The sequence below is a fragment of the Rattus norvegicus genome, chromosome 3 (genome assembly GCF_036323735.1).
Source record: "Rattus norvegicus strain BN/NHsdMcwi chromosome 3, GRCr8, whole genome shotgun sequence".
NCBI classification, from domain to species: Eukaryota; Metazoa; Chordata; class Mammalia; order Rodentia; family Muridae; genus Rattus; species Rattus norvegicus.
The window spans coordinates 123,241,029-123,264,907 of NC_086021.1; the positions used below are offsets into that span (position 1 = coordinate 123,241,029).

Genomic DNA, 23,879 nt, shown 5'->3' on the forward strand with positions numbered 1-23,879 from the left:
GAGATTTATTATAAAATTCAGCTCTGCTGTAATGATGATTACACTGACTGTTTGATGTTGTATTTAATGCTCCCCTTAAATAAAGATTTGAGTCATAAAATAATATATTCTCATAAAATGGCTCAGCCTGTTACACTCGCCTTTCCTGAAGAAATTGTAAAAATTTCATACATTATTCCAAATATAGCCAGTGCTGGATGGTAACAAGGATGATCCATCCATTCATTGCATCTGAAAGGGTTTCCAAAAGGTTTCAAACTCACCGAAGAGCAGAGCTATTTGAAATTCTAGAGTTTATCTAGCTTAGGGATAGCTAATTCTCCTTGGCAAGAAAAACGCTCATATGTGGGAGGAGATTTTTTTTCATGGAGATGAACTTTCGTTTGTCAACACATCAACACAAACCTATGGATCAGCTCCTTCAGAGATGGGCTGTTCAGTGAGGAAGCAACTTTGGGACTTAGTGAGCGGTAAGGCAAAACATAGCTTGGAGGGGTCCAAGATTGCGAGCGTCAGAGATTTGTTGACTAAATTGTGCTTTGGGATGTTGGAAGATGTCACAAATTCTCCACTGACTCAGATATTTAAATGGTACGGTTATCTCTTTTGCAAGTTGCTAAATTTACTTGAAGTTCTAGAAGACTTAAGGGCATGTCACACATCTCGCTGACTTAAACATGTAAGTAGATATTCCTAGCTGCAAGTTGTAAGCTTTATGGCTTGTCTTGCCTTATGGTCAGGAATTGACTAAATAGACAATTTGTTGACAAAATGACAATGTGTGGAGTTCAGCGTATGTAACAGTAACAGGGCAGGGCATCGAAGGCACACACCTTAATCCTAGCACTTGAGAGGCAAAGGCAGGTGAATCTCTGTGAGATCGAGGCCGGTCTGGTCTACAAAGTGTGTTCCAGGACATCCAGGGTTACATAGTGAAACCATGGTGTACATTTGTATACAAAAAGCAAACAAGAACAAGGCCCAAAAAGGACATTAACAAATGAAGGTGATCTTGCCATTTCAAAGACTCCAAGTTCAATGGGAAAGCCCTTTGACAATTCGAAAGGGTATCTACCTTGCAAGAAGAGTTTAATCCAAGTAACTAGGATCAGATATCCATAGACCCCATTCAGAAAGCTTAGTAAGATGATATTTCAGTATTCTCCAGAGCTGCCTTCTAAAGTTTATAAGTTGCTATGGAAGTTTCAGGGCAGGGTACATGAACAGTCTCCAGTTAAGGAGATTACAGGATGCTATTCTTCATAACTGACTCGATGGCATTCTAGAAGAAAGACTGTTTTTTGTTTTGTTGCTAACCACTGAAGGAGTAGAACCCCAGATGCACTTGAAAATCAGAAGGTGAAAAAACAAAGCCTGGTGTGTGTGTGTGTGTGTGTGTGTGTTTGTGTATATGTGTGTGTGTGTGTGTGTGAAAAGATTCTATAATTCCATACACATAACAAGATTTTCAGGCTTCACAGTTATGGAACAATTAAGGATTATCTACCTAAGTCAAAACTTTTATGATACAAAGTGTATCCCTCATAAACCATCTAAACTTGGGGGAAGAAATGTGCCTGTGCACCACAGTATTTATGTGGAGGTCAGAGGACAATCCAGAAAAATGAATTTTCCCCCTCTACTGCATAGTTCCCCCTGGGTACTGAACTCAGGCCATCAAGCCTGGTAGCAGGTCCCCTCAGTCTCTGTGTCATCTCCCTGGCCCCACGGACTTTGAGCTTTAAAGAGATGTATAACTTTATCTCAACCCTATTTGCCCTATCCAACTGGACCACGAAACCCATATATTGATATACTGAAACTTGCCCTGCATAGTTCTCTCCCTGATGGCGCTCTCCCTGATGATGCTCTGCTGGAGCTATCTATGGGGTGCAGACTTGTCAGCAATCCATGTGGTTTCCTCCCAACATCCCTGTCACCAAGGCCTCCTCTCCTTCTGGACTGGCTCATCTGCTGTCAGGGTTTGAGTAACATCTTTACCCTCAGACTTACCTTTGTCCCCTCCGTGTGGTCCTACAGTGTTTCCTGTTATTCTGACCCCTTCCCCTCTGATCCCCAGGGCTCATCTCCACTTTTTTGTGACCTATTGTGAAAACAAGCTCATCTTCCCAGAGAAATCATTAGTAGCCCCCCCTTCCCCAATCCATCATCATTGTGGAAATCAGCCCCCAAGCCTTTGCTCTCTAAGACCTGGAGTTGGGGTCTCATTCTATTCCCACCCATCTGAATTAGTCACTAAATCCTGCTACTGTTTTTAACAATAGCCATAAAAATTGGTTTCTTTTTCTTCATTTTAATAGCTAAGTCCCTGATTCAGGGTTTTGTTTAAGTCCCTCATAGTCTTCTATGACTGGTCTCTCTATCTCTTCTTCTAATCAATTCAAGGCACAATGGTTAAAATCATTTTTCATCTTGCTTGCTTTGACTAGATTTTTTTTTCAGTTCACAGGCTTAGAATAATAAAATAATAGAATTTTAAGGATAGAAAGGACCTTTTAAAAAAAATCAACCACTCTTGGCTCTTTAATGGATGAGGGAATAGATACTAAGAAAGGATAAATTGCCTGAGATCACACACATTGTCTGGGTTGGAATTAGACCGAAGCTACTGATGATGTCCGGATCCACTCTCTTCACAGATCACACTGCAATATGCTGTGTGTGAACGTTGCTCTTCCCACTGCTCTAGGAATCAGGGCTCTCTCTCTCTCTCTCTCTCTCTCTCTCTCTCTCTCTCTCTCTCTCTCTCTCTCTCTGTGTGTGTGTGTGTGTGTGTGTGAGTATTAGATACTTGAAAGTTTATTTTTCTCTAGAAAGAGAGAGCCGTTTTGTTCCTGGACTCAATTCCCCTCCTTCATGGCCTCTCACACTGCTATCTGTCTACTAACAACAGTTCCTTCCCCTGATTCAAAATGAACTTCAAATCTAATCTCCTGTAAGAAACAGCTTGCTGAGTGGCCCTCTTGCCCAATGGATGTTTTCAGTGTGTTTCCTTCCCGAGCCTTCCCATTCTAGCTGCTGTGAATTCAGTTCAGTAGCAAGTAATGAACACTTACTAGACCTCAGCTCTGTGGTTCAATTCAAAAGCAGAGCAAAAATCCAAGAATTTATTATTTCAGACCTTTGGCTTGTTTGCTCTTACAGTCAAATGCCAAGACTCTTACCTACAAGACACACTTCAATGTCATTCTGCTGCCTTGACTGAGAGAGAGAGTTTGGTCTTTGTATCCATTTTAGTCTCTGGGTAAATTCTACTTTTAGACTGTGGAAGATATTGTCCTGGATGCTTAAGCAATGGGGGAATTCATTGCTTGATTTTCCCCTTTGTTACCAACTTTCTGATGTTAGCTTGGGAAAAATGGTATCATCTTGCGAAGTACCAGTTTTTCTAAGCACTTTTACATTCGTCTTTAAAAAATTCACTGTAATATACCACAAAGGGTTTCCCTCAGTTATTTAGTAAAACTATATCATTAGAATTATTATCTAAAATTAGCGAAAGTCTAAATTTATTTTGCCATCCACCTGATAGTAAGTGGACAGACATTATTTATATGAGGGTATGAACAGTCGAGAATGCCTCCTGAGACTAAATTATTGGCCATTCTTTAATTAACCTAACGGAATATGAATTAAAACAGTAGGATATAAGATCCTGCTGATAATCGAGAAGCATGCTATTCTTATGTCATGACTAAAGCTCAGACCCCAAGGGAGAGAGCATCCTGAAACTGGTGCCCTAGGTGAGGGCTAAGAAGTATGTACTTGTCACCGCGATGGGACCAAGGTATGAGTTTGACTTATCTGTAGAACTGTGAAGCTGGGACATTTTTTTTAGTCTGTGGGTTATGGCCCCATTTCCAGAAAAAAAAATCTATCGAAGACTAATGTAACCTAGCAAATCTTTCAAATGAAATAGTCTTGAGGGAGGTGAGTTGTCGTTTTCTGACGTATTATTTGGGGTTTAGCTCAGGTTTCATTCTTCCCTCCTTCTTCACTTAAACCCCCGGCTCGCTCTCTATAAGCACCATTTTCTAATTAAGGAAAATGAAACTTGTAACATGTAAAAGGGGGACATGACCTCCCTTGCAAGCCAGCTTCGCTCCTCCCCTCACACCATTTAAAAAAAACCAGAATTCGGGGGTGGTGGTCGTTTTTGTTGTATTTTTAATTGGCATCACTTTGTCTTTAGTAAGAAACGCATGACAATAATTTAGTGAACTCCAGTGTTTCTCTTGTGGCAAATTGATAGCATAATTTTATTATGAGTGGAACAATGACTTCTGGGATCAGGAGAGATTTTCCCAGAACTACACGTAACTCGGTTGACTAAATGTAATACGTGGAGAAGGTAATGAAAATGGAGCTGGAGCCCGGCAAGGACTGGGTGATGCCCGTTTCTCATTCCTGTCAGAGGCGCTACTCAATCAACCACACCTGCAGCTTATTTAATGTCAGAAGCCACTAAGCTGACAGAGTGCGCTGGGGTGATCCCCTCAGAAATGGCACTTGAGTCATGTGCTCTCTGGTCTCTGAACCTGACAGGGTCATATAATCCGTGTATGGATTTTTATAAGTCACCTATTATGTTCCCTTTGGTGCTAATTATTTTACACATCACCAGTTTCCTGTTTACTGACGTTGCTTTTGTAATATCATTATGAAAAAAAAATATGAGGAAAGTTAGTCCCGGACTTGGTCTGTTCCTTCATACCAAGGATTTCTCCTTCTCTGTTTTCCGCTCTATAACTCTGGTCCATGCCATAAAACACAAACTCACAAACAGACAATGCATGAGCACAGCTCAGGTTCTCAGTAAACCTGTGTATGTAGCAGAGTCCCACGGAACCATGCAGATCTAAGAGTAGTAGGACTCAGTAACTCATGGCTAAGAAAATACTTGGAATTTGCTCTGTCTCACTGAGCCTCAGGTAACACAGGAAGTAAACCAGCTGTGGCCAAATTCCATTGAGCTTCTTTCTACGGACTTTTAAGAAAAGGAAACTTGCCCACGAATCCCCATGCAGCTTTTCAACTGCACTAGCAAATAAAACGCCAAGACCAGACCCACAATTTAGGACAACTGAACAAACGCACTGCATTGCCTAGTTTCTGTGCACTTGGGGTTACTACCGTCTACTCTACAACAGTCAAAATCTTATTTGAAGAAGAGACTCGTCTAAATTTTAGAAAACTATGTGTATCGTTACTGAAAGTGGCACAGGTTTCAGGCTTAAGTGAAATAAAATCTGAAATGCAGGTTCAAAATAGGTGAACGTTACCCTTTGACCTTATCAACAGCAGTATACTGTGCTAACTGTGCTAAGTATGCAAATACCTGTGGCCAGAAAGACATCACCTTACCAAACTAAGGGAAGAGAATTCCCCTAGTCAAGGAAGACCTAGTTTTTTCTCAAAAGCTGAGTTGAAGCCATTAAGTCAAGACCTCTAGGGAGAATTTTGCCCTTGTGGACTTTGAGGTAGATTTGAATCCAGATCTGGAAAGGAATTTGTCCCCTGTCCTAAGCACTTTAAATCAGGTCTGCTGACGCTAATGTTTCTTATCTTAAGGCTTTCGGGGAAGTTTGGAGCCCTAAAAGTCCATGCTAAACAACCTGAAACCTCAGCCTGCTGGGACTTATCTAAAAGATATGCTGTATCTGGAAACAAGGGGAAATGCTCTATCTCCCAGTGTTTACCTTGCCAGGGGAAGAGAGAAAGAACTTTGCGTGTTTCAACCCCAGTGTAGAATGTGTGTGAATGTGAGTGAGGGCTGGGGGTCAGCAGCTAATCTCTGGGAATGACCAGTCAGCATGGACAATTCCAAATGACCCACAAAACCCAACCAAACCGGAAACAACAGGGGATGTTCTGATTAGAAGAAAAACAATGGACAGGAAAAGAAGTCGAGGAAAGCAATATTGAAAAGAAAGCCAAAGCTCTCTCTATTCCTCTCCCAAATCTCTAAGGATCCTCTGCCCAAGTATAAACTGATTTCCCTTGTTTATACAACAGGAATAAGTAGTTCTGAGTGTCCTAACGGAGGGAGGGAGTGGATGTCGGGGTAGGCACAAGGAACTGCTACCTATCCCTGTCTACTCTCATTCTTGAAAAATTCAACACAATGAAAACAGCAGTAGTAACAACAAAAAATCAAGTCCTCGAGATCACGAGGTTAATAGGACCTACATTTACTCATTAACAGAGCAGATTCTCAATTAAGTAATTTTTACAAGGCTGCTCTCCAGTGGGAGACTGCATGAATGAACTAGTGAAGTGCACGGGGGGTGTGGGCAATCTAAGGACTATTCAGAGAGGACGGCTCTGAAAGCGAATATTTGGAAGGAATTTTAAAAGTAGCCAACACTGCAGGGAATTTTAGTGGAAAAAGTCCCACAGTAGTGTGTGCGAAGGGGAACACACTAACACTGAAAACTGAACCAAGCTGCAACAGCCATCAGGATGACAGGGCGGGGGGGTGGGGGAGACGGAGAGTGGGAGAGAGGGGGAGAGAGATTGAGAAAGAAAGATTGAGAGATGTGGGGGGGAGGCCTCCGAGACAAGGTAGTATTGATACATTCTAATCTATTTTGTATCGTTTTAATAGCTTCTAATTTCAGACGCTGTGGAAGCAGTGCACAGGCAAGCTCTCTAGTTTCTACATTCTAAAAATAACTTAAGGGTAATTTGAAAATCGCAATTCCTTGTTTTTTTTTTTAATGTTTTTTTTAAATACAACTTTTACTTTATTCCTCTGCCATCAGAGCTAGAAACGCTTACTAAATCAGTTGCTATAGGATACATTTGTAATATTTTCAATGACGTCACCTCACTTTTTCCCCCTCAGTGAGAAGGAGTAAAACGGTCAAGTCAATAGCATCCTAATGTCAAATCCTGCAGCCGCCCGAGGTATAGGCTTTTCTTTCGGCATTACCAGAGAAATCATGTAGATCATGTCAGTGGAGATGGATAAAGGACCTATTTGAGCAAACCTTGTCTCTCTTCCAAATCCTGGCATAATGAAGTGCGGTGGTAGGTAGATTCCTGGGCCTAATGCAGGAGCCGTCTGGGGCTTATTGTTTTTGTCAGTGAAAGAGAGGAGGCTAATTCTAAAAACCTCCAAAAAATTTAAACACATTATAGGCCAATTGTCCCTCTGTAATACAGAGATGTGAACAACGGTAACTTTCACTGTAAGGGATTTTCTCTCTCTCAAAAAAAAAAAAATTTAAACATTTCTTCAAGGGGCTTTTCTTTTTCCTTTCTTTTCTTTATTTTCTTTTTTGGAATTGTTTCAAAAATTCATTGCATTCTTTTTTTGGTGTTTGGTGTTTTCTCTCCAGCACTGTACATTCCTCTAAACGAGAAACTTTTTTTTTCTCCTCTTATTGGCATTCTAGCCCAGCAAAGAAATATGCATCCTGAGATAATGCCACCAGCTTGCTATGAAAACCATATTTCATTCTTTCCTTATAAAGAAAAAAAAGGGAGAAAGCACAAAGGAGCGGGTGTAGTTGAACGTAAAGGACCACCTCGCCCCCTTTGCCTCCTCCCTGGCTTCCCCTCCCTGATTTCCCTCTGCTCCTTTTGTTTACAACTTTTAAAAGGCTCTTGCTGAGTCTGAGCTGCCTGCCTACATTTGGACTGAATCGAAATTTCTGGAAATGGTACTTCCCTCAGTACAGGATAGGAACTGTCTAGAATCACTGATCAGACAGGGCAACAGACCGGAGGCCTGGCTGCCCCAGTCCATGAAGTGGCCCCAAAGTTCACATTTTTTTTGTGAGAATTTCATACCATGGAATGGGAAATGTGTTTGGTCCCCTTCCTTTCTATGCAAAGATGGTAAACCATGCCTGGATTCCTAGCACAAGCCCCATGTTTGATTTCCAAGTCCACGTGATCTCAGGGCAGTCCGTCTAGCTAAGCACTCATCCAGCCTGTTTTTCTTTTTCCTGTCTTTTAATCTCTCAGCTACCTCACTCCTTCCTTCTTCTTGTGGGTCTCCAAGAAATAATCAGATTGTCTTTTGATAGAGTCCCTGTGGAGATGGGCAGAGATGGGAAGTCCCATCACTACAACAGCCGAGGAGTAGCTGTTAGCAGAAGACAAGCATGAAACAAGTTGGAAGCACTGGGTCCCCTTGGCCTCTCTACCTCTCTTCCAGAGACCGGGTATTTCTGGCACAGAGAACCTAGAGAGGGAGACCTCTTACTTACCTCCTGCTCTCCACAGTGGAGTTCAAAAGCATGCCTTTTTTTTTTTTTTTAATTCGTTTCCCCAGCATTGGCAATCTCAGCACATTACATGCTGACAATGAATCTAGCACCTGGCAAATCTCACTTGAGATTCAAATGGATTTTTTACTCTGAAACATAGATGTTACTTGGAAATAATCACCACGGACGGCAGCTATGCATTTAACAAATGGCCGTGGTGGAAATTGCTGAGCAGAAAGAGGACATTTAATCCAGCAGGCTTTGCTCTGTCTAGGTTTTTCTGAACCCCACCTCCCTGGTTTATCACTCAATCCTTCAATCCTTTCTCTCTTGAGATAAAAGTGTCCAGCTGCCTCAGTGCCTCGTTTACATCTCTTGCACCACTGGTCAATTATTCCATATGTTTACTGCAAAATTAATCCCTCAATTCCCAGCTTACTCTTGATGTCCTAATATTACAACGTATTTCCCAGTGTCTGCTCTCTTGGCGGTGAGATGACAACATACATGTACCCTGGAAAATGACTTTCCCTTGCTGTAAAGAGGTCCAACCTCTTTGCTACTTACTCCACATCCTACTAATTAGGCTTCAGGTTGGACTGGGAAACTCACTGACATAAGCCTGAAGTCCACCTAGAGCCAAATGACAATTCTTCAAATCTAAGCATGAACGTGAATTTGTCTGGGACAATGGGTTCCTAGAGAATGTTACTGCACCCCTCAGGCAACCACCCTGCTGCCGCCTGCACTTTAATCAGGACTTCGGAGTCCCAACCACGCTGCCTTTGATTCTCAGAGCGCTCATAACCTACACCATACTTTACAAGTGTCCTTTACCCCACACAGGAAAGCCAATTCACCTGTGCTGGTGGTGTCTGGGAAGGTGAGCTGAGCTGTTTTAAAGCTGCAAGGGAGGACAGCTGCTAGGAAGGTTCACTGACTCTCAAGAGTTTCTCAAAAGTCCTTCAGTCTTAATGTAACAAACTCCTGTACCTTCTAAAAAAAATTGTCATGGGGCCAACCTGAAAAGCACTAGAAGTCAAACTTCTTGCCTCTATGAGGGTGTTGATCAATTAGAGATGTTACAGCTAACGTGATTATAGGCCCTTGTGATGGGGAGATGACCAAGCAGGGTGATTAGTAGTTCATCTTAGTTAGAGGGATTGTGCAGGGTGTTTATCTGTTATACAAAGGAATTCTCTGGGCTACCTTTATTGAAAAGTTCCTTGATTTAAATTTCATTTGGGGTGCCTGGAACCTGTCTTCTAGGAAGAAGTAAATCCTAGTTTACCTGCATTCCATCAATAGCTCACCCCTCTGGACTTTGGATATTGTTTTGTAGTTGGTCATAATTACTATAACTTCATGAATTTTAAAGAGTGCAATACAATTTCTTCTTTTCAAAATTAATCTGGAGCTAGGTACAATGTCTCATGCCTTTAATTTCAGAACTATGAAGTCAGAGGCAGATTTATGTGAGTTCAAGGCCAGCCCGGTCTATAGAGCAAGTTCCAGATAAGCCAAGGCTGCACAGTGAAACGCTTTCTCAAAAGAACAATAACAACATGGAGACCAAATGCAGTTGCATATGACTGTAAGCCCGGAACTCAGGTGGATAGGGGAGCATTTTGATTTCAAGGCCAATCTGGACAACATACAGAATTGTGGGCAAGCAAGACCCTGTTTCAAATAAGAAAATTAATCTACAGATGAGAATTTTAGGTAAATATTATAAGTACAATATAATTCTCGTATTTTGTTGCATGTGAACATGAGTATATTGTGATTTAGCTGAAAAAGTTTTACATTCTCTCTCCTCTCTCTCTCTCTCTCTCTCTCTCTCTCTCTCTCTCTCTTCCTTATGTGTCTAGTGGTTTTTGTGTATATTAGTGCCATATGCACACACCATAGCAAACATGTGGAAGTCAGCAACCTTAGAGGTCAGTCTTTGACGTCCACCTTGTTTGAGACAAGGTTTCTTTGTTGTCTGCTGTGTCAAATAAGTGAGGTATCCCTGAGCCTCTGCAGATTCTCATGTCTGTGCCTCCCATCTCACTTTACACAACAGGGCCCTCAGATGGGAACTACTACGGCCAGGCTTATACAGGCTCTGGGGTTGGAACTCAGGTCCTTTCATTTTCGTGACAAACACTTGACACACCATGCCTGACCTGCGTTTGGATTTTTGAGACAAGACTTAACTCTGTAGTCCAAATTGGCCTGGAACTCACTGCATAGCCCAGGTTAGTGTTGAACTCAGTTTCCTGTCAGCCCCTGTCTCTGAAGTCCTAGGGTCACAGGTGTGAGGCTCCATGCTCAACCATGTCATCTATAATGTCATCTCGACAAAGACATCTTACTTGAGTGGTTTATTATGTATGGACTTCTGAGAGATAACTGTGAGGGAAAATGGCATTGGCGTCATAATCTCTGATCCTTCTGCAAGCCACACTTCGGTTTGGTTGTGTCGTCCTCATGTTTTACACACTATCTCCATAAATACACCTGAAAAGTTCTCTGGGGTCATTTCTAACCTGGGCTACAGAGATCCAACACATCTTTAACTCTCAGTTATCTGTTAAGCTCCCATGTTGCCTATTTGTTCTTGGTTCCTCATTTCCGATGGTCCTAACTGCCCTGTTTCTATTGCGCTCACTAGGTGGGCATGGCCATGTTCTGTTGCTTATTAACTGCAGATGTCAGCTTCCCAGACTCTACTCTAGATCCCTGGGTGTGACTCTTGCGTCACGAAGACTGGACTCTGGCCATATCTGGCTGATTGGAGAGGAGTTAAAGTTCAGATACTATTTTTTAAATTAGCTTCTTTATGTGTGTGTATGTGTATGTTTATGTGTGTATTTATCTGTGTCTGGCATGCATTCATTAGGGAAATGCCCACAAAGACTTGGAGATACAGGCTGTTGTGAGACATCTACCTTGGGTTCTGCGGATCAAACTTGGATCCTCTGGAAGATCAGCAAGTATTCTTAATCGCTGAGCATCTCTCCAGCCCCAGGAGCTACTTTTGCTCTACTTTTTTTTATTCTGAGAGTAACCTTTCTCAGGGTCTAGAACAGTCTTTTATGGTCCACTCTTCCTGTCACTCTATGCATCTGAGGTCTGTGATTCTGAAACCTCCTGAAAGAGGTCAGCATTGTCTCAAAGGTGAGTTTGCCAAGGCAGTGGATGGACAAGTTCAAAATGTACCAGTGTGGGGAGGGTTCCTCTTCAGATTCCTTTCTGAAATCCCCGGATGGGGCCCCCTGTCTTAACTCTTGACAGTGCTTCAGGGGAACTTGGGGAGCCATCGTCATGAGTCACACCTTATTATCAAAGTTATGGTGGCTATTAGCTAAGAATTGGACCTAAGGGCAGGATTACAGAAATTTTTCAGAAGGAAGTGTGAAAATTAGAAAGATGGAATTATTTTGTAGAGACAGACGTGTCAACGTTTATCCCATATTACGGCAAGTGTGCCACATGACAGACTGTCATGTCCTCACCCTCGGCAAATGTGGCCCAAGTCACAGAGAAACAAGACACCCGAAATATCACACCAACTGAACTCCTGCACATGCCTTGGGGCTCTGTGGAATTCAGAAGAGAAGGGTCCTTTCTTCCAGTTCCCAGCCAGGTGTCTGTGAGGAGGGCTGGTCTTTAGATAGAGAACTGAGTCGTCTTTTCTCTTCAAGGGCAATGACTACATCAAAAAATTCGGGCAACAGATGATATGTGACAGCATTTTCAAAGAAAGGTCAAATGTCAATGCCAAATATCAGCGCAGAAGCATTCCATTTCTCTCAGAAATCCCCACCACAACTTTCCAGAACGTATCTCAGATTTACAATGAACAAAATAAAACAAAACAACCAACAGCCACATTTCTAAAGCGATGTTAATTGTACCAGCCACCGTTGGAGATGCAGCACCTTACATGGGAGACCAGCGTGTTATAAAACAATAGGTGGGGCTGGGTCTCATAAACCTAAGCCAGAATATGTTTATTTTATTGTTTCAGACCACTGATTACTAGAACTGGGAACAGGAATGAGAATGTATGTGCGGACACGTAACACTTTACATCAGGAGACTCCTGTCCATGCACAGTCCCAGCCACATCTCACCCCGGAGATTATAACCTTTATTCCAAGATTTTTCTCTAAAGGGTATCTTTAAATGTACATAGCTCCAATCTTTAGAAGAAAATTAAAGAGAATCCCAGTCTGTACTGTCTATCCTTTCTTTCTGCCTCTTTTTTCGGGTTAGCAGTTTATTTCTGCATTAATCACCCTGACAGAAGCAAGGCAACTCAATTTTCTGCTTCTGTAGGTAGGCACATCACTTTCTGTACAACAGTAGGCATGAAAAGGGCTGCAGCTAAGCTTTGGTTACTGGTGTAATTGAAATGCTATCCACACTATAGGGTGCATTAAAGTCAGATAACGACAGTTCCTGTGGCCAATTTAAGTAGCTTGACTTCCCTGGGAAAAAAAAAATTGCCTGACAGATAAGGCAGACAAACTGGCTAATTCTCCAAGCATGTCTCTCATTGTGATCCTAGAAAAATGAGAAAAAAATGAATCACAGAACCACAAAATCAATTGACCCTCGGGTAGCTCATCAGGCAGCAAGCCTGATAAACCTAAAAGCTTTGTTAATGTCTGCCTGCCTGTATCCCACAGATAGAGCACTTTGTAAATGAACCTGCTTTGATAAATATATTAAGGAAAGCTGTGAATAAAGCCAGAGACTTCTCATTTGTAAATACAACCTCTGCTACATGGAATTAGAATGATAAAGTGGAGTTCCATGTAATTAAGTTTGTATAAGGCCTGAAATCCGTGCAAATACTTCCCCTGAATTTTGAAAGAAAACTGTCAGTTCAATTAATCTGAACATCACCCCAAGAATGTACGGAACAAAATTAAGCTGCTGATAAAACCTGGGCCAGTATTTTGATAAGTAATTCCTATATCATTTCTTGGCCACTGTGATCATTTTATTTAATCCCTTACCCCTCCTCTTTCCTCAGCTACCCTCTAAGCCATGTACAAAGGGTAGATGGCCCATATACCACCATGTGAGTAATCGAAAGCACAAGCTAAAAATGGGGGAAAAAGCCTTCTCTTCTAGTAGAAAAAATTATCGTAAATAAATACCTTTGAGGAGGTCCTAAAACACCCTGTGCCCACATTGTTCCTGAGAGTCCAGACAAAAGAAACCCTTCCCAGAAACCGTGGCTGTATGTAAGCATTGTACAAAAAACACACGGGCAACGGTATTTGATGGGAACGAGCCAGACAGAATCTGTTATTCGGCTGGAGAATTTTAAAGCATTAGAAATGAGGTAGGTGAGCTTCAGGGAGACGAGGAAGAAAGAAAGAAAGAAAGACAGAAAGAAAGAAAGAAAGAAAGAAAGAAAGAAAGAAAGAAAGAAAGAAAGAAAGAAAGGAAGGAAGGAAGGAAGGAAGGAAGGAAGAAAGAATTTCAGCAGCTGAAAGAGAAGTAGTAGAAGTACAAAGCCCACTTGCCTAGACTACCTGTCCCTCATCCTAGGCATCAATTTCACCTCAGGGAAGAAATGCAGGAGTTACCCTTGACTTCCTTTGTTCCAGGAATAAAACCAAGAAAGAAAAGTAAACAATTATTCACGAACCCCACCTTAGAGAAGGGAGAGACATCTTGGGGTCACTCACCAGTTGTTCACTTGCAGAATTGTCAGCCCCGTGTCTTGTGCTAACTGCTTCTTCTGCTCTTCTGAAGGGTACGGGTGCTGGTGAAGAGACAAATGTTTAAAAGATGCATCAGAAGTCGGGAAAGAGACACATACTTCTAAGCGTGAAACCACCCTTGGTGCGCTCTTTATTCTACGGCTCCGTTCTGTTCTCCTTATCACACTTCAAGATAGGTTTAACTCACTGATGAGTGTGGACAGGGGCCAGTGGGGGCAGCCCAACTTCCTGTCACAGTCCATAGGACCAGCATGAATGTCCAGGTGCCTAGGGCACTCCATGTTTTTGATCGGTCGGGGGTGGAAAATATCCTGCAATGGCATCAAATTCTGGGTGTCTTTATTCCTGTCTGTTGCACGCAGAGAGCTTGTAGACCCATTTCCTATGCTCCCTTGTGGGTTTATGAGGAATTCTTACTCCATGCTATCTTTGAGAGATTGGTCCACATAACCATTATTTCTTACTTAATACAAGGCTAACCACAGTAGTTTGGGCTCTTGGCTAATATGGTATCACAACTATTTTGAAAGCCAAGGTAAAAATTTGGATGCAGAGTTCTTCGTCTGGGATGGACTGAGATTCTTTAATTTTTACTGGTTAGCGCTCTGGGCTATTAGGGTCACATCCAGTGACTTGCCTAGGTTATCTGTTCCTTACCCTAGGCATATATCTCACATCTCAGGGGAGAAGGCGTCTGTTTTAGGACATGCTTCCTGTGGAATTTTTCCATGTTAACTTCAAGTACAGCAACTGGAGAACAAAGCCATAGGTTTCGGTGGTTTTTAATTCTTTTCTTCCTATCACAGTCCACTCCCATTGATAATGAGCAACACCGTCATCGTCCCCCTCTCTCTTTCCCCCTCTCGTCTTGAAACCCAGGATTGTTATTTTAAATCATGCATTTCCTTCAAGAGGTTCTGTGCTGGAGGGCGCATAATTATGAAACGCATCTGTTACATAAGGTCCTGTTCAAAATTCACTGGTTTTTCTTAAATGGAAAGGTAAACTTTTATCCCTATGTCAGAGTTGTTCATAGACCAGAAAGCCTTGAGTCATAGCTATTTCCCATGAGCATCACTGAAGAGTCATCAGGGGGCTGGAGAGATGGCTCAGTGCAGAAGTGCCTCCTACTTCTTTTGCAGAGGAACCCATGTTGGGGAGCTCACAGCTGCCTGTAATTCCAGATCCAGGGTATCTGGGACCTCTGGGTTATGATGGCATCTGGATCACCCTGCACCACCACCCCAACAAACACATATACATGCAATTAACAATAAAACAGACAACTCTTTAAAGTATTCTAACCATCCCAGCATTAGAGGAGGGAGATAATTTTCAATTGTCTAAGAATTCAATCCTCAGGTATTTCATCTTCCACAGTAGGGCGCATCATCCAAAATGTGAGTGATTGTTCGAGAACCCACATGCCACAGGTTCAACAAAATCCCCTGTATAGCAAAAGGGTTAACTATATCTGTATTAATATAGAAAGCAGGCTTTTAATATTCTGCAAATGTTAACAAAGAAAGATGATAATGTTGAGTTAATATGGGTTAAGCATAAAATGAAAATAAATTTTTCTGATTGCGAGGTGTTGACACTTTTTTGGCTAGGGCCTACAGCCTGTTCCTTAAAGCTGTGTAATTACAGAAGGCTTTGCCCCTCCTTCCCCCTCCTGCTAGAGCCTCCCCACATTAGTAATGACCCCTTCACTGCTTCAAAAACCACTAATGGTCTTCAGCAGAGGCAAGAAAAATGAACAGGGTAAATTGGAATCCACAGTCAGTAATTTGCATCCTGTGAGACTGCTTTGGTCACTCGTGCTCACGCCTGGCCATCAATCGCTGCCTGTCAGGTACTGCACTCTGCCTCTGTGACAAATACTCCTCCTAACACTCCGATTCGTCCAAACAATGTAATTGTCCTCCATTCTCCTTTTGGTAATGGAGAAAATGAATGACTCACAAACAAGGGTTGTTCATCGCAGACACAGAGGTGCCTTCAAACTGGAAGAGGCCTAGAGTACAAATTTTAATTGACTGAAAACACTCTTTGGAGAGAAAATGACAATTTGAAAAAAAAATCCTCTTGTCAAGGTATTTCCTGACCAAAATCAAGGCTGTAGTCTCCCTTTGAGTTCCTGCTATTCGGATTTTTGAGAGCCTAGTTTTATAGGTTCAGCCTGGGGGGAGAAATTGTGCAACCAGCAAAAATCAAAATGGAATAACGACGCATTCCCCTGAATGTATAGAAAGAGACTGGTGATATAACATGCCTCAGTGTGCTGTTTCTTCAATCAGTCTCTCTCTCTCTCTCTCTCTCTCTCTCTCTCTCTCTCTCTGTCTTTGTCTCCTCTCCCAACTACCCCTGCCGTGTGTGTTTTTTTCTTGATTTTTGCATTTGTCCAAAAAAGTTCTGACAAGTGTGAAGTGTGTGTGTGTATGTGGGGTGTGTGTGTGTGTGTGTGTGTGTGTGTGTGTGTGTGTGTGTGAGAGAGAGAGAGAGAGAGAGAGAGAGAGAGAGAGAGAGAGAGAGAGAACAAAGTAATTTAGGAAAAGTACAGAAAGTAGATGTTACTAGATTGCTAAAGAACCAATTCCTTCAGGTTTGAGGGTAAATTCTGATTGAATAACAAGAATGCTTTCTAGTGTTCTATTAGAAGTGCAGTCAAGCGACTGAAGAATTTTGTAAACAGTGCATTTTATCATGGGAATTCCTTGCTACACTTTATTTCATAAGAACTTTCGAATTCCATCCAGAATCATTAAAAACATTGGTATCTTACCAAAATTCACCTTGCACAGATGGCTTTTACCCCCTTAATTAACAGGGAAGACTAGAAGAAGTTTTTGGTTGTTTGAATGCCATTCTGTAAGTTTTGAGCACTCTAGATCCATGCCCCCTTTATACATGGGGGGGACTGCTGATCTGTATGTGTCCTGGCAGTCCGCCACTGGACTTCTAAAATTAAAAGGGCGATTGAGAACAATCAGCTTTTAAAAGGATTGGAACGTGACAATGTGTTTTAGATTAATTTACAAGTGTATGTTCGTATTTAAAGGCAAACCACGGAACTAAAGAACTTCTCTTGCGTGATCTGCCGTGTGCATGCTTTATTGGGACAGACATCATGTTGAAATAATAAACAGGGGAAGCCTTCACTTCTTCTTTGATGTATATTACTAAATGTTTGACTGGCTTAAATTTAAAATAAACTTGGGTATGTTTGCACTTGGAAACTGGAAGTGGAGCGCAAGCAGTAATTTGTTGTCAATCCCCATGCTCTTGGCCTGAAGCTCTAGGTTTGATTGTTCGATGTTGGGGGCCAGTTCACTTGGGGGCAATGGCCCTGAGGTGGCTCAGCTTACTCCTAGGAGGACACTGCTGTAACACAATAGCAATGATGAGTCCCTTCATCAGCAGAACACTTAGGGTTAAGGATTTTTACATCTCAAAATAACTCCAAGGCCCCCAGTGAATAAAATCACACCTTGAAAGGCCTCTTTACTTGGAACATCAAGGGGGAATGGTTGGGAAAGTGAAAAAGGGCATGTATAGCTCTCATGATTCCACAGAGAGGGAAAAATGTTCTTTAATGGCCTCTCATATACAAATTCACTTGAAAGCAAGATTCTTTATCCAAGATGTGACATGACTCCTCTCCTTACCTTTAGGGTAGACCAAGCATAAGGTACTTGGTAGATTAAGTGCCAAGAAGTGGAACTACAGCATCACCACATCCTTGGGACATCGGGTGAAAAGGCCTTTAAGAATTATCGTTTTTGAGTAGCCCCTCTCTAATAATGTCCAAACTAGAACTGATTGATCATGAATTTCATTGTGTTGCAAAGATTTATGCTGATGTAAAATTATAAGTGATACTTCAAAACAGCCAACAAACAAGAAATGCACACTGAACTTAAAAGGGAGTTATTCGCAAGACTACAATATTGTGAGTCACCTAAGGTTCTCTCAGCTGGATTGAAGTCTAATGAAATACGACTTTTTTTTCTATGCCAGGGGTGGGGAGAGTGGAGAATGGGTTGAGAGTGGAATAGTTCCCTCCTTTAACCCAAGCACTAGGGAAACACATGTAGGTTGATCTCTGTGTGTTTGAGGCCAGCTTGGTCTACATATAGAGTTCCAAGTCCTGCCAAGGCTACATAATTTGTCAAATTACTCGAGTAAGGCAACAGAAAAATGTCCAAGGAACTTGCTGTTAAAGACGATGTTAGGTAGAATCAATTCCTGTTTCCATGAAAATGATGAATGTCATTTCCCAGCTTCTCACTAACAAACTTACTTTACAGAGTTAAACCAGGTGACTTTGTTATTTTGTTTAAATAATCTTTCTCGTGGATGTCCGCTCTTTTCTTCAAGGTTTTATTTTCACTTGTGTGTGTGGAGGGGTGTCTGTGCACCTGAGTTCAGTTGCTCTTATTGACCAGAGGCATAGCCTTCTCCAAGATGTAGAGTTACAGGTTGTCGTAAGCTGCTGAATTGAATGCTGGGGACCAAACTCCGGTCCTCTGCAAGAGCACGGTCTTAGCCTCTGAGCCATCTCTCCATCCCTGTGATCTTGACTTTGGTTATGGTAGTTACATAAGAAACCCTCAAAGTAATTTCCCCAATGTAGACAAAGAAACTCCTTTGGAAGGATATCATTTATCGAGGTAGGAGCATACTCGATAAATCATGTAAACAAGCCCAGGACTTATTCCTAGTGTAAATAAATGCATCTTCTAATAAAAGGTCAAACTAAGTCAATTGTCATTAATTTAGCAACTTTTTCTTATGTGAATAACAGTTCCTATATCGTGAATAGAATGGACACTTCATCAATTTTAAAGATGAAACGTGAAACAATGTAAAGGATAAGTAAAAGCTCCCCCGTCGTCGTTTCTCAAGGTGGTATCTTCCCCTACTAAATATTCAAAGAAATTTACTAGATCTTTATAACTTTCTGTCTTCACTGACCGGTCTGATTTATATCTCTCTGGGGTATCCCTCCTTAATGGGAGAGCTTTCTGTGGTTACCACATTTGTAGTTGTCTTCTCACTCCTTTCTCTTTTACTTTTTGAAACAGTGTCACACTGTGCAGCTTTGTCTGACTGGAACTGTGCTAGACCAGGCAGGCCTCAAATTTAAAGAGTTCTGTCTGCCTCTGCCTCCCTAGTGCTGGGATGAAAGACGTGTGCCACCACAGCCCTGGCTGCTTTCTCATTGCTTCTGTGTATTTGAGGCAAGAATGGTGAGCCCAGCCGTTGGCTCCCTATTGCTTCTTGTCAGTAGCGCTTTCATATTGTATATGACTGGGCCTGAGATGTTAGTCTGGGATTCTAGACGGATGGGGTTAGCAGAGCTGTACCAGACATAGCAAGCATCTGAGCAATCATAACAGCAAAATTTGGGGAGGGCTAATTATAATTCTCTTCCCCCCGTTAGCCCCAGAATCGATTCTGATGTAACATGAACCAACAGAGCCAGCTTACGGTGTTCGTTCTTAGGTGAATGACTTTAAAAAGTCGCTCATTTGGGAGATCACAGAGCTGAGGGTACATTCTTAGCTCCTTGTTAACTTGCCGGAGGCAACACCTCAGAAGCCTGGCTATGATAAAACAGTTGCATAACCATTTTTTTTCCTAGAAATTTGAAGAATAGGCTTTCTTCCTTCCTTCCTTCCTTCCTTTCTTCCTTCCTTCCTTCCTTCCTTCCTTCCTTCCTTCCTTCCTTCCTTCCTTTCTTTCTTTTTTCTTTTTTCTCTTTTTTTTTTTGCCAAAATACTGACTCTTCACTGGAGCCCACATGTCCCTGATTGGTGACTCAATGGGGTAAAAGGCTCTGTATCTCTGTCTTTACACCATGTAGGCCATCGGTGCTGCTTCAACCTGTGAAGCGTTCTCCTCTGAGCTCTGGAAGTAGACACGCTGATCATTTGAGATCTGCTTAATGCATGGCTCACTTTACCTATTGCTCATTGGAACTGGCATGTGTTTCTTCTACCCTGCCCGGGGCTTTCTTTGTAAACAAGTGCCTGCGGCCCAGGGCCTTGTCACAAAACCTAGACTAAACCACAAGGCTAGAGTATTCACACAAAACGATGACACCAGGGGTAACTCAGCAGTTCCTAAGTGAAGCTGACTGCCCTTTAGTGCACCAAGCATGTTTATACACCGGAAGAACATCTTTGAAACTGTGCCCATGACTAATTGACAATTATAGAAGTCCAGCCCACCCCAGAAAATCAATAAAAGCCCACTGCTCCTTTTGCTAAGCCAGCAGCCTGGGTATTTCTTCTCTCCTTCCCTTCTTCCTTCTTTCTTTGCTTCCTTCCTGCTTTCTTTCTTTCCCCTCTTCTTTTGCCCCATCTTACTTTTCTTCCCCATTTTGGCTTTTTTTTTTGAGACAGTTTTACTCTATAGTCTAGCTCAGGTTACCAGGCTAAATAGAACTCACCTTTGTAGCTTATGCTGGCCTTGAACCCATGGCAAATTTTCTTGCCTTCTGAGCGCTGAGATTATAGGCAAGGGCAACTCTGTGCAGCTCCAATCACATATTTGATTATTGCTGGCTTCTTTTCTACTTACAAGCCTAAGTTTTTCTTTTTCATAGAATACGGCTTAGCATTGTTTCTACTGTTTCCACACCATTAGATGCTGCCTTCTGGTATCGTCCTCACACTTAATGAAAGACTTTTCCGTTCTAGCATTTATGCTTTCCATGAGGTATATTTTCCCCTTTCCTTTGGTAATGGTGCTTTGATTTCTATGTTGGGAATATACTAATCTGTGATAAAGTGACTTCGGCTTAGACAATCACCATAGCTAACTATGCTGTCTGCATGGAAGACGTCCAAGTTAGATTAAGGAATTTTATCATGGGACTGCCAAATGGCTCTTTATTCGCTGCAGCTCCCATGTTGTAGGATTCGTTTTTGGTGTGGGGATGAACTTTGTTGCTATCATATGAAAAGAAGAAACCTGACTGTGAAGAGAACTTCTATAGAGAATGGGTTTCTGTCAGCATTTCTATACCTGGATGTAAAGTTACCTAAAACTGGGGTTGGGGATTTAGCTCAGTGGTAGAGCGCTTACCTAGGAAGCGCAAGGCCCTGGGTTCGGTCCCTAGCTCCGGAAAAAAAAGAACAACAAAAAAAAAGTTACCTAAAACTGGCCTGCCTTCACCTTCAGACACTTGATCCAAAGAGTTGGTCATAATGAACATCACAGAGCCCAATTCAGATCATCTGGAATTTTCTGGGTCTGTTCCCTCTCCCCTCAGCTAACAAAGACAGTCTTCTGTATTTATTTGGGGGAGTAGGATGTGGAGATAGTGGGTGAAGGAAAAGGAATAGGATCCATCATTCTGCTTTGTCAAGCACAGCTGAAATCCAACAGACAGCTCAAGATTTTAAGCCATTTGTCCAACTTGTGATTCCAGCTGATTAAAACATCACGCAATCAGAAAGATAGAACTCTGGATGTGCAATGAATGTGGGATTGTGAAGATTTTCTATCTAAATCAGAAAAGCAAAAAAATAAGGTTGAATTGTGATGCTGTTTCCATATAATGACTGCAGAAAGTGTCGGCCTATTTCTTGTGTAAAGAAGAAACACTATGGGATGTGAATATAAATTTGCCAGCCAGAATACCTGAGAAGTACTTAATTGCAAAGGCTGTATAGTAACAAGAAGACATGATAATATGAGACAACAGGAACTACTGCAGTCATAGGCTGATTCAGGGATATTCGATCTCAACTCCAGAGGGAATGTGTACTTGACGTAATATGTGATTCTTTCATCCCTGTCACTCCTACAGTTCTGGCGTCCCCAACCTTCCCAGTCAACGGTAGGGAAAGCCCCAGAACTGGAGGTAATAGTTCCCTCCAAACTCCTTGGACTCCCTCTTCTCTCATGTTTCCCTCTCTTCATCTCTATGTGCACTTAAGTTACATCCCTCACTAATCTGAAAAATCATTTGAGAGACAAGTTCATGTCTTATTTGTGTTTGAACTTTTGTGACATTTTGCATAGGGCTTTCTGTATAGTAAGTCGTCAGTACACACGTGTGAGCAAATGCATTCCTTCTGAACTTGAGAAGTTTTTGATAGAAAGGACTGCTTTTGCTGTATATACAATGAATAAATTCACAGATAAATATTGGAAAGGTTCAGATAGTCATTTAACTGTTTTAACAACACAGTATTTGGGTATTTGAAAACATCTGAGTCTTCCCATCTTCATCCAGATGTTTGGTGTCATGGAAACACGAGCTTCAAATTCAAATGAGTAGTTTCTAAATTTTTTTATGCCAGATATATATTTGGGAGAAAGAAAATGTGGCTATTTATGGAAGACTCATTTTCATTTAAGTTTACATGGAAATAAATAGATACAATTATTACAACTGTATCTTTAAAAATTGAGGAAGAGTTTAAGAGACAGATCTGTGATATTAATATTTGGCAGACTAGGACCCACAGTGGAAAGGCCAAAGAACAGGGAGAGCTAAATATGGTAGCTCATGCCTGTAATTTCAACAGGATATAAGGAGGCAAAGGGTTTCACATTTAAGGCAAGCCTAGGTTACATAGAAATACCGAACACAAACACACACACACACACACACACACACACACACACACACACACACACAATACAGACGCAGACACATGTACATAAACATACAAGCCACACCCCCAAAGTCATAAAAGGGCAAAAAGGAAAGAGTCTGGAGATGAACTTCAACAGTAGAACATTTGTCTAACAAGCATGAAGGACCCCAAGGGAAAGAAGAAGAGGAGGAGGTGGTGGTGGTGGAGGAGGAGGAGGAGGAAGAAGAAACGAGTAGAGCTGGAGTAGTTTAGGCCTGTTAATTTCAGAGACCTGGGGAGTTGAGGCAGGAGAATTGCGAGGTAAAGTCTCACCAGGGCAAATCCCTGAGACTTTTGCCCAAAATAAAAAGAGAACGCAGAGCTGGGGCTATCTGTGCATTTTCAAGCAGATCTGTTCCACGATCATCTCCTAACGGCTCAGACTGGCCTTATCTCGTAGGAAGGAAGAGATTATGCCGTGGTCAGATTCTTCTGACACTTGCCTTACTTCTAGATGGAATCCAAAAACATATAGTAAACATTGCCAAAGCCATTTGCAAAGAAGATTTCAATTTCAAGCAAGACAAAAACAATTATTTCCCTATCGAGGAAGACTCAAAAACTCAGTAGAGTTTTATTTTGAAGATAAGGGAAATACATTGGTAGGGCTAAAGAAAGATAATTTTTATTTAACATTGGTTAGGATGCTCCCGTGAGCTGCTTGGCCATGCGTGTTACACTGCTTCTATGCCTAATGGCAATCTTACTAAATGAACCCAAAGTCCCAAACAAGGCCTCGACTCATTTAGCAATCATTTCACACTTCTACACCATGATCAAATTAATATTTTATGGGGCCACACTGTTCTACAGCCAGACCACTTTTCCAAAAAATTGAATTTTGTGCTTATTTATTTTATGGATCATTTGTTGAAATAGATTTCAAAACAGGTTTAGGCTATTTAGATTTTCCAGTGAACTGCAAAGGAAAACCTCACACACTCAGAACTGAAAAGGACTGAGGCCATCTAATCCAAGCTTCTCATTTTATGCCTAATGAAACCCAGGCTGGGGAGGCAAAATCACTTTTTAAAGAGGCCCCTAAAACCCCCAGAAATACTTTTCACATTATAGAATCTCAAAGAACATTTTATAGAAGATCTTACTGCAGTTGAGGAATTACAACTACCAATGTTCGGATTTTGATGAGTTAGCTACTTAGTAACTCAGACAACCCTCTCTGAACTCCCCTTGTTTGCCACATTATCCTGCCAGTGTTTGATTACTTGTTCCAAGTCTAGACTCATTTC

At 41.7% G+C, this 23,879-nt stretch overlaps 1 protein-coding gene across 12 annotated transcripts in view; it reads right to left on the bottom strand.

The window, feature by feature from the left end:
- Meis2 (Meis homeobox 2) overlaps positions 1-23,879 on the bottom strand; it is a 201,937-nt gene that overhangs the window by 43,963 nt on the left and 134,095 nt on the right. For all 12 annotated transcript variants that reach the window (NM_001415696.1, XM_006234746.5, XM_039104936.2 and 9 more), the window contains exon 9: positions 13,937-14,013. In NM_001415696.1, the coding sequence (NP_001402625.1) occupies positions 13,937-14,013 (77 nt within the window). The remainder of the gene's footprint in view (positions 1-13,936; positions 14,014-23,879) is intronic.